General features: G+C 33.3%; 2 protein-coding genes across 15 annotated transcripts; one reads left to right on the top strand and one right to left on the bottom strand.

Annotated features, from left to right (window-relative positions):
• The first annotated feature begins 6 nt into the window (after positions 1-6).
• On the top strand, positions 7-9,170 carry LOC113868425 (DNA mismatch repair protein MLH3). Of its 6 annotated transcripts, none has more exons than XM_027503992.1 (25): positions 7-132; positions 254-305; positions 428-475; positions 1,146-1,300; positions 1,412-1,469; positions 2,660-2,717; positions 2,850-2,942; positions 3,013-3,178; positions 3,289-3,304; positions 3,422-3,642; positions 3,954-4,017; positions 4,105-4,188; positions 4,426-5,772; positions 5,874-5,955; positions 6,039-6,148; positions 6,603-6,676; positions 6,764-6,961; positions 7,214-7,258; positions 7,331-7,384; positions 7,482-7,588; positions 7,863-7,911; positions 8,066-8,125; positions 8,231-8,303; positions 8,654-8,739; positions 8,821-9,170. In XM_027503992.1, exons 1-25 carry the CDS (start codon positions 7-9, stop codon positions 8,995-8,997), a joined length of 3,603 nt encoding a protein of 1,200 aa, XP_027359793.1. In that variant the 3' UTR covers positions 8,998-9,170. The 6 variants fall into 6 exon arrangements, 5 of the variants coding, with proteins under 5 accessions (XP_027359793.1, XP_027359794.1, XP_027359796.1 ...); XM_027503993.1 differs by having other exon boundaries at positions 6,767-6,961; positions 8,821-9,143; XM_027503995.1 differs by lacking the exon at positions 6,764-6,961 and having other exon boundaries at positions 8,821-9,015.
• A 156-nt stretch (positions 9,171-9,326) lies between these two features.
• On the bottom strand, positions 9,327-12,279 carry LOC113869043. Of its 9 annotated transcripts, none has more exons than XR_003505461.1 (9): positions 12,170-12,276; positions 11,640-11,733; positions 11,310-11,375; positions 10,768-10,945; positions 10,574-10,658; positions 10,359-10,413; positions 9,931-10,069; positions 9,486-9,716; positions 9,340-9,388 (listed from the first exon to the last, which is right to left on the bottom strand). XR_003505461.1 is itself a non-coding variant. In XM_027505156.1 (8 exons), exons 3-8 carry the CDS (start codon positions 11,273-11,275, stop codon positions 9,621-9,623), a joined length of 579 nt encoding a protein of 192 aa, XP_027360957.1. In that variant the 5' UTR covers positions 11,276-11,375; positions 11,613-11,733; positions 12,170-12,222; the 3' UTR covers positions 9,327-9,620. The 9 variants fall into 9 exon arrangements, 7 of the variants coding, with proteins under 7 accessions (XP_027360957.1, XP_027360953.1, XP_027360959.1 ...); XR_003505460.1 differs by having other exon boundaries at positions 9,358-9,408; XM_027505156.1 differs by having other exon boundaries at positions 9,327-9,716; positions 11,250-11,375; positions 11,613-11,733; positions 12,170-12,222.
• Positions 12,280-15,108: the final 2,829 nt, after the last annotated feature.

Raw genomic sequence — 15,108 nt, 5'->3', positions numbered from 1 at the left:
AGCTTGATGGCGAGCATAAGGCCTTTGCCAGAGGCTGTTCGTAGCTCGGTGCGTTCTGGCATTTTCTTGTTCGATTTCGCGCGTGTCGTTGAGGAACTGCTTTTCAATAGCCTCGATGCTCGTGCTACTAAGGTATATCCTATTATCATATATTCTCTGTTGTCAACACTCAACCAGGCCAGAGAGAGAGAGAGAGAGAAGAGGCAAGTGCTTGGAATTGTATCATTTCACTCTCTGTTGTTTTCTGTTTCAGGTATCGGTGTTTGTTAGTGTTGGGAACTGCTATTTGAAAGTTGTAGATGATGGTAAATTTTTAGTTATTTTATTTATGTAAATGTTTGTTTATCTCTTCATAATCAAAATTTTGCGTTGCATGGCACGTTTTTGTTATGGTCTCTCTTTATGGTTTCGATATATGTGTTTGTAGGAAGTGGAATCACTCGAGATGGACTGGAATTGGTGGGAGAGAGATACGGTGTGTGTTTCTTCATTTTGTTTATACCTTGTGAACTTGTTACTAGAGTTTATGCATTTGACGTGGCTCCATGCTACGTTTTCTTGGTGCTTGCTTTCTGAACGCAGCAGTCTCATGTTATGTTCATTTTCTTAAACAAATTTGTGTAGTGAAAGATATGTGGTACTTAAAGGGCCACCAATAGACATGTTTATTGGTTTTGAATATTTTCCTACTTAGTAACAGTCCTTAATTATGAGATATATTTCTTTCTATGCGGTAAGCCAGACATCGGAGTAACCTTGCCCGTTGTGTGTGCAAATTTTTTTTGTGGAGGTGATCATAGGTTATTATATAATTTAATTTCCATAACTGTTTTCAGAAATTGGCCGATATGCAGCAATCCTTGGGATCGCTGTTACAAGATTATATTAACCGAGATTGTTTGTTCCTTGATTCTAAACATATTAGTTAATGAATACAACTAAAGTGATCAGGCCAGTTAGTTCAGTCTGTTGAAGTGTGTCAAACTCAACACCCAAAAAGCTACAACGAGTGGGTTTTTACTTTTTATTAGGCTATATTACATAAAAAATGAGAAAAAGGGATCCCTTTTTTATTTTTTCATCTTCCGTGAATGATTTTCCTTGCTGCCATTGATAATGTTATGTATGTACATTGAACAATGCAGCAACATCAAAATTTCTTAATTTGGCTGACCTGAATGCCACAAGTGAAAACTTTGGTTTTCGTGGGGAAGCTTTAGCTTCCATTTCCGAAATCTCTTTATTGGAAATTGTGACAAGAACACATGGAAGGCCAAATGGGTATCAAAAAGTATTGAAGGTGGGAATGACTTCCTGCGTTTTATTCTGGTAGACATTATCACATTAATCACATTATAGCTGCTATTGATACAATTTTTATTTAGGCTTATGTTTTTTATATTGGCTGCAGGGGTGCAAGTGTTTATATCTTGGTATTGATGATGACAGAAAGGAAGTGGGAACAACAGGTGGTAATTTTGGTGAATCTAACGGTTGCATTTTTTCCTTCTGTATGTCTGGGAATGAAACTTATTAATGCACAGATGACAATCATTTCCCCTGAATTTGCAGGGTTCTTACATGATAGTATTAGATTTAGAGTCATTGAAGTCCTCTTCTTGCACTAACCCTCCTTTTTGTCTTCAGACTTTTGATTTGAGCTAATTTAGATCTCAGGATAATTTTCTATGGTTTATAGATCTATCATTTTGCTTTTGGTTTCCCTGAGATATGGATGCAACATAAGCTTTTTCTTTAGTTAAATCCTTTAGCTGATATTTCCATAAATCTGCTGCATTTCTTGGTTAATTAGTAGAGGTACATTAGTCTTCATTTATTTGTGGATGAATTCTATTTTTCTTCCTTTGTCCAAATGTACAGTTTTTCTCTGTTTTTTTATTTAACTAGGGTTTAATGGGATTTTTTTAACCTTCTCTCCATCATTTCTTTCACAAAAGACAATTGCCATCTGAATTTTGAACAACTGAATTATACAGTAATTTTTTTTATAATGTAGTCTTTTGTAGTTGGTTGGTTGATACATACTGCAGTTACAACTTATGTTTTGACCAGTTGGTGTTGCTTCATTTTATGAATTGGGAGCTATGCTCAAAATCATCTTCATGGAAAAATCTCCAGACTTCTGCAAGAGTACTTTGATTGTTCTCTGTTGTTTATTTATGATATTTTTTGATTGACTAATGGAAGGAACATTTTGGACGCCAGTTTTGCAGATGTGATATTTCCTGAAAGCACCCCTTGCCTAATTGTTGCTCAATTTTTTTTAAAGCTAGATCCTTATAACAACTCATTTTTTGCTATAAGTTTGTAGCTTTATTTGTCAAATCACATATCGGGAATGCAATGGTTGTTTGGTTGGGACCATTGATTGCTGTTGTAGGGAAATCTTTTTCTTGTTTGATGGATATATTAGACACTTTTTTAATTTGTCTGCCGCCCCCCATTCAGTATTCAACCTTTCCTTTTGCTTGCAATTAAATTATTTGCTCTCATAACTTCTCTATCACACTGCACAATCTTCAATATCTGCTCATGTTTGTTGCATTTATCTGGCTTGAAAAATTCTTGATGATGACAATTTTTTTCCATTGGTTTAGTGCAATGAATTTATTGCTAATTAAGGCCCTTTTTCTGTCAGTTGTTGTTCGTGATTTATTTTACAACCAACCAGTCCGGAGAAAACACATGCAATCCAGGTTTATTTCTCTTGCCTTGCCACACAAGTAATATGTTTTCTGAAGTCGTTGTTACCTTGTATAAAAACTATGTTTCTGTTTCAATTTTCAAAATTTTGGATTGACTGATGAATTCCATCCTTGAATTGGAAGCCCCAATAAGGTACTGCAATCAATCAAGAAATGTGTAATGCGGCTTGCACTTGTACACCCAAATATTTCCTTCAGAGTTGTTGATATCGAAAGGTATATTCCCAGCAAAAACTAGTTGTCTTCTTTTTTAGGTTTATTAACATTTTTTATACCTTACATGTAGAGAGGACGAGCTCTTTTGCACACATGCTGCTTCTTCTCCCCTGTCACTTATAACCAGTGGCTTTGGTGTGGAGGTCACAAGCTCTCTTCACAATTTAGAAGTTGAGAATGATAAAATAAAGCTTTCTGGATATGTATCCAGTCCTTGCAATACTTTGAACATGAAGGTGATTCATATTACTAATATAGAAACTCAATCATCTATCTCATCTTACCCTTAACTTTTGTGAAGATTCTTTCTTGGTCCCCTCCTTAAACTTTTGGTGCATTTTTGCAGGCCTTGCAGTATGTCTGTATCCATGTGACTACACAATTTTAGATAGTGTATTGTTGGTATAGAGTGGACTTGTTGAGGCTTGGAAAGAATCGAATACCTTAAACATTTGTAGTGTTGACCTTAACATGGGTAGATGTTAATTCACAGTTTGTTTGCAAGGGCCCTATTCATAAGCTTGTGAATCAGTTGGCTATTCTGTTTGAGAATCAGGACTCATGGAATACTGATAATGAGTTCCACAACAAGAAGAGAACTAGGTCTCAAGCTTGCCCAGCTTATATCTTGAATTTAAATTGCCCCCGATCGTTGTATGATTTGACCTTTGAGCCATCAAAAACTTATGTTAAATTCAAGGTAGTTTTGTTTGGCTTCCCTTTTCATGACTCATTTTATCTTACATTATCAGTAATTCCTTGAATTGTGACTGTATACTTTTTGCTTGATGTCTTGTAAATGAATTTAGTAGGGGTCTAGTCTAGATTCAGGCTTCTGTATATATAATATAATACTTCATGTACTCTAGGTGGTGTAATTTAAAACCAGCAAGGAACAATTAGCAGAGATTTTGGAGTTTCTGTTTCCCATATTATAATTTCACTACGAATTATTTTATCAGAACTGTACACATATGAATCTGATTTTATGTTTCCCCCTCACATTTTAAGGATTGGACTCCCATACTAAACTTCATTGAGAAGGCTCTCAAACAATTCTGGGAGGAAAATATAGGTGGTATACACTCACTGCATTTTATTGACATTTAGTAGACTAAATTATTGATTTTTATGCTTCTATTTATCTCTGAGGTACTTGCAGGAGAGCTGTCCAATCAAGCCACTTTCATTGTGCAAGAAGATCAACCAGAGAAAGGAGATGTCAACATCATTTCAGGAGTATCAGGTAAAGTTTGTAATTTTGATGATCAAACAGTTTCCTTTGCAGTTACTTTAATTAAATCTGAATATCTGATCATTTTTTAACATTTACTTTTGCCTTTCTTTATCTTGTATATTCAAGATAAAAACAATAAACTTTACAGAAAAAAAATGCATAAATGGTTTGTAGGCTACAGAGGATCATTTTGGTATGGCTTCTCTTTAAACATTTGAACATTGTTGTCAGATATCTTTAATGCAGATATATCAGAATTTAGTAGCCAAAATCGTGAGGATTACCTAGATCTCTTCTTTTCTGCTTCGGACAAGCTAATTGAGGATAACTTTCACCACTCCAACATGGAAGGTGCTGGAACCTCCCTTGGTTACTTGCATAAAGGGACTGCAGTGTTCAAAGAGCAAAAGAGTAAGGGAGACTTTCTATGTCAGACTGGTTATTCTGGCAATTTATTGGATGGTTCGCATACCCAGTGCATGCCCACTGTGATGAGAAAGCATAATAGTTTGTTGCAAGGAGATTACTTTTATGATGGTAAAATTCCTGCTGCAGAAAAATTCTATGATAATTTACCATGTAATGCTACAAGTTCTTCACACAGAAGAAAATTCCATGAAGTAGAAGCTGATGTGCTCAGTGAATCATTTGAACATGATTTACTTGATGACTGCAATGGATTCTATTCTGCTGTAAATATTAACAGAGATTTGCAAAAGCCTTTTCTAAGGAGATGCTCTACACAAGAAGGAAGCATTCTGGATGAGAAGGATTTGTTTATAAATGACAAACATGAACTCCAACCTGATAGTATTTGGAACAAGCAAAATCTGGGGGAGCATTATGGAAGGGATGAGGATTTATATTCCTATCCCTGCCCAGAAGTTGCAAAAAGATTAAAGATGTCTCAAGATTCTGATTTTATTATTAGAGCATATGCCAAAGAAAATTCTCTCCCTGCAGATTCATGCTATTTGGAAACACAAATAGGAAGCTCTGGGTCTGATGACCAGTTATTAAATTCTGAATGGCATCCTGTCTACCAGGAACCCTCATCTCAAACAACTGCATTGGGTGTTTACCATACAACTCTTATTAATGATTATCTTGGAGGAGTATCTAGACATAAAAGGATCCACCGTACAAAACTTTTTGATGATGGAGAAAATGAATGCAACTTCAACTACAATATGTCGAAGAATGCCAACCAACATCACTGTACATCAAATTTTGCAAATACTGGATTTAATTTTGATGATGCTGGTGATTGTGGTGAAATATTCAACAGATTAGTCGACTGGCCTGATTTTGGTGATATATATTCTACAAGGTCAGATATTTTAAATGAGGAGCCAGACTGGCCGTTGTCTGAGTTGTGCATTAAAAGCTGCAATAAACCTGACAAAAACAAGGGCAAAAGGAATCATTTTAGAAATCCAATTTTGGAGGAGAACCATGAAAGATCTAGAAGAAGTTTTTCAGCTCCTCCTTTTCATAGAAGCAAAAGGAGATTTTTCTCTTTAAATCATCCTTCAGAAATGATTGCCAAAAGACAGATTGACCGAGCATCCAATCCTGCTTTCAATCATCAAGGTTTTTCATTTTCTATCCTTGTTTATAACCCATTGCTCCCTTTTTATAAGTAGCAACATTTCTCAATAGCACTTAATGAAATGATACTTTTCAATCTGCAGAAGCTAGTAATTTTAAATATCCTCAACAATCTCCCAATGCTCTTTACCCAAGCACTGAAGAACTCTTTTTGCAGGAATCCAAGTACGAAAATATCTTATTGAACCTTAAGCTGCTTAACTGTTGGGAACAATTTCTTACTGACCCTTGTTTTGCCCTTATCATAGAACTGATGTGAAACAGAGCTCAGAGGTTCTGGGAAATATGCAGGTTAATGACATTCCAAAGGTTGATGGATTTGAAAGTTTCAACATTCAAAACAGTGCTCCATCTAGGGGTGAGTTCTCTGTGTTAGCAAAACTTCAATCTGGCCTGACAAGATGTGCTCCTTCAAAATATTAAGTTTTAGCTCAAAACCATGTCGATTATTGTTCAGCTTTGAATTTAGGGAAAAAAAACTTTTTGCTTTGTAGCTGGCTTATCTTTATATGTTACTTCAAGCAACTAATTTAATTCTAAAATAATTTTCTTTGCTACAAATCTGTGCTATGTAAAGCTGGGTGTTTCTCTTTATTGTTTAGCATTTTCTGCCAAAAACGAAGGCCAAGAAATTTGGAAGTTTTGTTATTCACACAATCTTTTAAACTGAAAAAGTTCACTGTTGTTTTAGTTGGATTGTGCTTTTAATTTATTTTGTGTTGATATGATCTATTGTTGAACAATTTTAAAAAGATTTGTCTTATCATTCAGCTATTAATTTCCTGTTAAACCTATTATATCTGGTATTTCAGAATTTATCTCTAAGGAAGTACAAGATTCCATAGATTATGGGTCCAAATGGAGGAACTGCTCTCCCGAAATTACAGTTACGTTGTCAATATTTAGAGGCATATTATTCTGTTAAAAGACATTCATTGGGGTTGATCTGACTATTAGTATGACCTTTGCACAGAAGAATTATAAATTGGCTAATGTTCAAAGTGAAATCAATATACTTGACATTTCTTCTGGGTTCTTGCACCTTGCTGGAGATTCATTGATTCCAGAAACTATCAGTAAGAAATGTCTCGAGGATGCCAAAGTTCTCCATCAGGTGGACAAAAAATTCATTCCAGTTGTGGCGAGCAGAACTCTTGCTATTATTGATCAGGTTTTTCTATTGTACACTAGCGATATGATTAAATTTCTTTTATAGGTTACATGCATTGAGGCCACTATTGAACAATTGGATTTCCCAGCATGATTTTAGATTATTACAAAATACATTAGTAAGTAAATAAATACATGCGCTAGAAAGAAAGAAATGCCTGCTAAGTGGTAACACACAATCATACCCATTCTCCATAACAGTGAGAACCTCCCTTTTAGTCAGGTAACATAGACAATAGTTCTTTTATTACAGCATGCTGCAGATGAAAGAATCAGACTTGAAGAATTGCGTCAAAAGGTAAACTTGTTCATATTGAATACATCAGAAATATTTCTCTAGTATTACTTATGAAACTAGTCAAATACTCAGGTATTATCTGGTGAAGCTAAAGCAATCACCTATCTAGATGCTGAACAGGAACTGGTATGCATCGCTTGCATTAGAGGATTTAATGTGAAAATATGACGTGTTTTCTGAGTCTTAAAATTCTTACACTGCCTGTACAATGTACATGATACAGGCACTGCCAGAGATTGGTTATCAACTACTACATAGTTATAGTGAACAGATTAAACACTGGGGCTGGATCTGCAGCATTCATGCTCAAAATTCTGAATCATTTAGAAGGTATACCTCTATGGCTTCCCTGTAGAAATTACATACATACCTTGACCAAAGGTTTCAGAACTCGGGAGATAATTAATGTTACAGTATCATGGATTTCGTGATGTCTGTTGTTTATTTGTTCAGGTCATGCATATCAGATCATATAAGATTCCTACCTACTAGTTAAATTATAGTTTGGGGATTGGGCTCCAATTAAATGATTGAATAAGTTATGTCAAACTTACTTTTTTTGTTATCGGGGTTTCTCTAATTAAAATTTTGATTGCCCTTGCAGGAATTTGAATATCCTCAACAGGCCACAAATGGCTGTCACACTTATTGCGGTTTTTTTCTCTTTCAATTTTTCTTTTTTCACTAGCTGAAAACCTTAGTCTTTTTTATTTTACAACAACAGGCCACAAATGATTGAATCAGTGCTATATATGCCTTGCATGTTTTCCATATCACTGATGTTAATTATTTTACAACTACTTGTAGGTACCGTGTATTTTAGGTGTCAATTTAAATGACGTTGATCTTTTAGAATATCTTCAGCAGGTTGTAAAAAGTCCTGATCATAGCCCTTTCTTCAATTTAAATTATCTCCTTTTAGAAAGGGGCCATTCTACGCTTTTTTAACTTCCTATTTATCATTGCCTTCAGCTTGCTGACACTAATGGATCATCAACAATGCCACCCTCTGTCGTACGATTGCTAAATTTGAAAGCTTGCAGAGGTATGTGACTAACGTCATTAGCTACACTAATTGCATGCTCTGTTTGGAAATCCTTCTTGTGTTTACATGTTTTCCCTATAAAAGGATCATTTCTTAAACAAAGAGGCCTCTGTATATATTATGTGCAACGTGGGATTGTTAACAATCCGACGGACTTGCATTGTTAATGGTAAATGACTCCCTAGTTTTGGAACTTATATGGTATTGTCAATTTATTTTATCAATATCGTGCATGAGAACTCCCCATCTGTTGACAAACTGTTCATCCTCGGACAGATTTCTTTCCGGCTTTTTTTGGGAGGGCATACTCAGCAATATTCCTTTAACTATGTTAATGCTTGTTTGTGAAGGTGCTATTATGTTTGGGGATTCGTTGCTACCATCTGAATGTTCCCTTCTAGTTGAAGAGCTAAAGCATACTTCACTTTGTTTCCAAGTAAGATATTTGTTTCCATCTTTGTGTATGTATTAAGAGGAATAGCAGGGTGCATGACAAATTGAGGAATTTTCTGTGCAGTGTGCTCATGGGAGACCAACAACTGTTCCTCTAGTCAACCTGGAGGCACTGCATAATCAGATAGCCAAGCTTGGACTAATGAGTGAATGCTCAAGTGGTGAGTGGCATGGATTACATAGACAGAAAATATGTGTTGAGCGTGCAGCACAGCGCTTATGTTCTGCCAAAGGAAGTTGAGACCCATGAATACATTATAGATGTTACTAGTGACATGAGTTTGACAAAGTTCATGCTCCACAGCAAAATCATTCTTTTTACTTCGACTGTACAACAACATTGAGAGTTAAAAAATAATGAGGCCACCTACTACAGTTGGTTATATCGATATTGCTTGAAAACGCCATTTTCAGTGAATGTTTTGTTCCTAACTGAATTTGATTGATTTTAGTTTTACAATAAAAATGGATCGAATTTGAAGGCAAGGATGAAGTCTTAAAGAAGAAAATCGAACTATTTATCATTAAATGCACCGTGTGTGTATAAAACTAAAATTAATATTCATTTAGCGCTGTGAAATCCACAAAGATGCATTGTGCAAGCTTGGCCATGCTCACTATCATGCTTGAACCTGCGTTTAGTTACAGAATACTGAGACGGAAATGCACTTGTTCTAGCAGTCCCGAATCATAATACAAAATTCTTCCCTAGTTTTTTTATGTACCTACTTAGTTTGCAGTTCAGAAAGCGGAGTCAATCGGCCTATAATTGATGTCTTGCCGTGGTGATTGTGAATACGTCTCGAACTATCAACTTGCGATTAAATCTATGGGGTCAAGAACTAGTATAGGTTGTCAATTTATTCACTCGGTCTGTATACAAGTCTTCTCTTTACTATCAGTTGCGGCACACAGGGCCTTCCAGACATGGACCAGCATTTTCACTGGCGGACGTAAGTTCTAGCAATCAAATTTAGAGATTCTTCGTTAATACGTAAAATACTGCAAAATTTGGTGTAAAACCAAAAGTTAAATGCCTCTTATTCGGCTAATAATTCTTAACATATTTAGCCTTCGAAAAGCAAGCAATTGCATTTCCATATTTAATATGTATCCTGCACCTAGTGAACAAAGTTCTTGGAAACTGAAAACTAGTGAGATGAAAAATAACTACCTTGAAAACTAACACCATTTCTGATTTCTCACGAACAATTAAAGATAGAGTCCAATAACAAGTCATTGGAGTCACACATTCTAGTAGAATAGGTTTCAGAATCTTGTCAATCGGAACAAAGCATCGCGTGATCTTTCCACTGTAACAATGTATCCAAAGACAAAATAAGTATTAAATAACAAAAATGGAAAAAACAAAGATGAAACCAAGATATGATTTGGCAGCTAAAAACAAAATTTTGCAGTAAAAATATTTTCATAATGAAGATACAATACATGCTAGGGAAGTACATCCAATTTTTTTTTCTCTAGCGTGAACAGCCTAAAAGGCCCTAAACTAGTACCAGCATTCCACTATCCCAAGTTCCCAACTTTTTTTTGTCAAAAGACAACAATTATAGAGCACAAAATTCTTTTAGATAACATTACCTTACGTAGTGAGTCTCAAGCTGCACTCCAAAAGCTGGCATAATCACAACAGATTCTGCAAGAAAAATAGCAAACTTTGTGAAAATGACTAAAAAAAAGTTTCAAATTAAAACAAGCATTATGCCAGTGTTTTTCCTGGTTACTTATAATAATAATTAAAAAAAAAAAAAACAGTTCTTTCAGTGCACCACCAGCCCTGTTAGGCAGGTCCTCACCTTTCTTAATAGGCTTCAGAAGAAACAACTTGACAAGAAACATGTCAAAAAGCAAGCTGTAATACACAATACTAACTGACTTTTCCTGTTAATATTAGGGATATAATCAATCAAAAAAGAAAGAAACAAAGGTAAAAGTCACAAAATCTTCAAAATATTTGAGTCACTGAAAAACAAAAATGTTGAAGGCATACCTTAAGAACATAGAGATACAAGGCACATACTAATACAAGAAGTGTTGTGGCATACACAAAAAGATATTTTGCACTACTCCTCTTCAAAACTATATGGTGTATGTCAACATCCTTAGAGGGATATTTCTCATCATGGATGTAAGTATATCTGGCATTGCTTATTGAGAATTTGACCATCCTGAAAAGAAAAAAGTCTGACATTAAGGTTCGATATTGAAATGAAGTAAAACAAAATACAAGAAGTTATAAAAGGACAAAAGTAATATTCTCTTAATTAAAGGAGATAATAAATATATATTTGATAATATTTAAATTTAAAGAAATGATTATTTCTTTTCAAAACTTTCTAAATTTAAAATAAACCAAACTAATCACATGAATTTCAAACAACTTGCTTCCAAAACAAATTCTCCAAGTATGAACCGCAATCATTCTTAAAGACACTAATGTTTAGTAGATAGCACGAATATGATGAAACTCACATGTCTGTGCACTGAATAGTATCCATCAGACAACACACCAATTGACAATAGCTTGCTTACATGTGCTTCTGCGCTGCCTCTCCCAACAACAAAATTCTAAGGCCTTGCAAAAGTTCGTTTGACTCACTGACATTGCAAGACAACCAAAGACACAATTTTAGTTTGGGAAATAGATAATGAAAGATAGATAAATTTGCAATTACTATAACACATGTTCTCCATACTCCTGTATTGAATCCAATTCAATTCAATTCTCAGAAAAAAAATGAATAAATCTTCACATGAATTAAATTTCAAATCCATTCACAATCATACAACAGGGACACAAATCAAACGTATCAAATGAAGAATCTGAAAACCTACAAGATTTTCATCAAACCCTACAAAAACCTATCCAAGGTGGTGGTGGTGTTTTGTTCGGATGTCAGGAACAAAGCCATTCGATTCATCGCCATCATATTCTCCCATTCCAACACTTTGGTTCCTAACCAGAAAAGGGAGCAAAATCAAAATCTAGCACAAACGATTCAATTTATATCAATTAGATTTCCCTACGAAGAAGAAGAAAAAAAATAGAACAGCTAAACAGAAAACGTTAATTGTGAATTGTTTCTCTAACGAAACATAGCGTGCCTATGGATGCATAATTCGGTAAGTAACAAAAGATCATTACCTAAAACGAAAGCAATTTGAAAAATTGAATTGAGACAGGTATATTCGAAGCAGCAAAGCCATGCATAACAGAGTTTCGTTTTCATTCATATATATACACGCCACCATTTCCAATACGCTAATAATTAAATTTAGAAAGCATGACGCTGCTTGAATCAGATTAAATGTAATTATGGAAAATGGTTAAAATTGAAGAAAATTGAGGATCAAAGTCGGAAGCATGGACAAGGAAATAGAACCAGAAGTACCTGATCCAAACACCACTCTGAAAAGTAGATAGAGAAAGGGAACGGCGAGGGATGAATCAGGGTTTTCAAGAAGAGAGAAAATAAGTGATGTGATGAAGGAAATCCAGATTGTGTTTGTTGATTGAGTGAGCATCCAAGATAATACTTTCACTTCTTTTGTTTCTTTTTTGTATACTTCATTTTACGTTTTTTTATTTCTTTTATTACTTAGTCCTTTTATTTATTTATTTTTTTATCTTTTATAATAAAATAATATCCCTTTTATATTGTCTAAACCTCAAGTAAAAAAATAAAATATTTCTTATTAATTGAAAAGAAAATAAAACTAGACTCCTAGAGCATAGAATAAAAATTCTCTATGTATAATAAATGTTTAACATCATTTTATAGATCATGCAAAATATTCATAAAATCATTTTGTAGAGAATTAATATGAGCTAAATATTTTGATTGGTTTATCAATGAGCAAATAAAATCTTAATATTCCAAAATTGATAAAACAAGATAAAAATATCTAAAATTATATGAGCATAAAGATGACGAAGAAGTATCATAAAAATTTATGGTATTTATAATCTTCTTGTAGTCACTTTCATATATTAAATTGTTATAGTTGAAGTTTCAAGCTAATTTCAAGTCATTAAACATAGCAAGAAGTTCAATTAAGGTTGAGTCATCATGTTCATCAAAACTATTGAAACCAAATAGTCAATCCTGATTATAATATCTAAAAACTCCTCCTAAGCCTATGGGAACGGGTGTGTGAAGTAAAATTGATATTCACATGGAGGTTAATAACGTTATTTTTAGAAAGTTTTCAAACATTATTGATGTATAACATTTTGCTATCAGTTTCATAAAGAAATAAATATTAACTTTATTATACAATACAACATGCAGATTTTATACAAAATTTTTTGGATCAATCAATTTTTTCTTTGAAAAATGTAATTATTCCTCTAATGCAAAAGCCACAAAATTCATGAAAAAAGAGAATTTTTTGTTTAGAATAAGCATTTTCAAACAATTAAGGGCATCTCCAATAGAGATTTCTTAAGAGAGTTTCTTTCTGCATTGAAATATGTGTTTTGTAGTTTCTACACTGTCACGTTACCATTGAGCAACTGAAATCCAAATTCACTTCAATGATAATAAACTCCAAAAAATTCACCTTTTATATATTTTTTACTTTTACTCATTTATGTATCAAATCCCCTACACGGCAAATTTATTTAGAAAGTAAAATTGGACTTAAATTTTTACAACACAAATTAATGCATCACAACAATTTTGACCATTAATCCCTAGGGTCACAACGGTGACTTTTACGCTCCACGATGATTGAAGCAAGTTCTCAGAAGCTCCAACGAGGATCGTCGGCTCCTCCTATAAGAGCTGGGCACAACAGACAAAGGTATCGCCATAGAGATGAGACCACACAAGAGAAGAAATCGTTCCTTATATTATAAACACATCTTCTAATGAAGAAACCGCAAATGTTACGTTATATTACTCCAACAGTAAAGAAACGCAGTGTTCCTCGTCTCGTTTTAAGAAACTAAGCACGAAACAACTGCTGGAGATGGCCTAAGAACCTACATTATTATGGGGAAAAGTGACATTGGCTCCCAAAACTCAATCTTAGTGATGCTTCCTTGGCATGTGGAGAGTCCCTGAGATAGCGGAGAAAATCTTCATTAGAGTAAGAACATCAAGGGTAGCTAGCAGATTTGATAGCTTATAGTGTGTTTATGCTTATTTGTTGGTAGAGTATCACGTAAAGTTTGTCAAAGAAATAAACAAATCTTCTTAGGAATATGAAGTTTCCAAAGTCGTTTTCAAACATGTGTAGTGGGTTGGAAATGATAATGATTATTAAGCCAAGCATAACTTGAGGCGGTTGAGAATAGTTGCCTTCTTGCCCAAACAACACCTTAAGCATGTAGGAGAATTTGAAAATTAAGTCTTGTAAATGTTAAGGTATACAACTTAGAAAAATTGTATGTGTGACCAAAAATGATTTTATTGTGATAAAGTCTGGTATCTTTGTTTTAATCACTTTGTGTCATATATAAGAAAGATTGGTGTTTGTTGAAGCATAAGAATGAATCTATTTTTAAGATACTTGTGGAATAAGACTCGTCGACATCACAATTTATCCATGTTAATGAAAAAACTCACACAAATTTTTTTAGGTAAGAGAGTTATGTGAGTTGTCGTGCTATCTTGTAACTCTAAGACCTCTATATTGTTTATTGTGAGAATATTCCAATAGACTTAATGCCAATATCTTTGATCAACATTATGTCCCTAAATAAATTTTCTAGAAATAAAACATATTTGTTAACATAAATTCTTAAAAACTATTTTCAAAAATAATTTTTTATTTTTTTAATTATATATATATATATATATATATATATATTATTCTTCAAAAATTGTTATATGTTATATCATGGTTCAATTTAGGAACTTCTAAACAAATTTTTATAAAAGAAAAAAAATTAGTATAAAAAATGAGTAATTTTTTTTATAAATTAAAAATAATTTTTTTAATTTTAAAAAAATAAATGAGATAATTTCTTAAAATTTTTTAAAAATAAAAAGTATAAATTATTTAAAACTTATGAGAGTTATTTAATTTTTATACTTATTTTTTTTTTACAAAGACTTTTTTAAAATTTTATCCAAACTTAGTTTATATTCTATTACAAATTAGACAGTTACATCTTGTTAGTTTTATATTTTAAAAGTTTGAGATGTAACAATTTGATTATTACAATTTTTATTTTCTATTTTATAAAAAATATTTTAAATAGACTTTTTTTTTTTATCTTAATGCTTTACTATTGACTTAGAATGGGACACAATTCTTTTTACTAAAATTTTTGTAAAAAAAAACTGTGATATTTTACTAATTTTATATTTTTTACTTAAAT

This window comes from Abrus precatorius, unplaced genomic scaffold (assembly GCF_003935025.1).
Source record: "Abrus precatorius isolate BTA unplaced genomic scaffold, Abrus_2018 Scaffold6, whole genome shotgun sequence".
Classification (NCBI taxonomy): domain Eukaryota; kingdom Viridiplantae; phylum Streptophyta; class Magnoliopsida; order Fabales; family Fabaceae; genus Abrus; species Abrus precatorius.
Note: the sequence above shows the minus strand (reverse complement) of the source record. Positions and strands in the feature narration are given on the sequence as shown.

Bases quoted from the DNA above. Each gene is read 5' to 3' on its own strand.
- LOC113868425 (XM_027503992.1), top strand. From the start codon at position 7: ATGGCGAGCATAAGGCCTTTGCCAGAGGCTGTTCGTAGCTCGGTGCGT. The intron at 1,301-1,411 runs GTGGGAATGACT...TATTGGCTGCAG, and splicing joins GGTATCAAAAAGTATTGAAG to GGGTGCAAGTGTTTATATCT. The intron at 8,126-8,230 runs GTTGTAAAAAGT...CATTGCCTTCAG, and splicing joins TTTTAGAATATCTTCAGCAG to CTTGCTGACACTAATGGATC.
- LOC113869043 (XM_027505152.1), bottom strand. From the start codon at position 11,707: ATGATGGCGATGAATCGAATGGCTTTGTTCCTGACATCCGAACAAAAC. The intron at 11,376-11,639 runs GTTTTTGTAGGG...TTGCAATGTCAG, and splicing joins ACCACCACCACCTTGGATAG to TGAGTCAAACGAACTTTTGC. The intron at 10,946-11,309 runs GTAAGCAAGCTA...TTTTCTTTTCAG, and splicing joins GAGGCAGCGCAGAAGCACAT to GATGGTCAAATTCTCAATAA.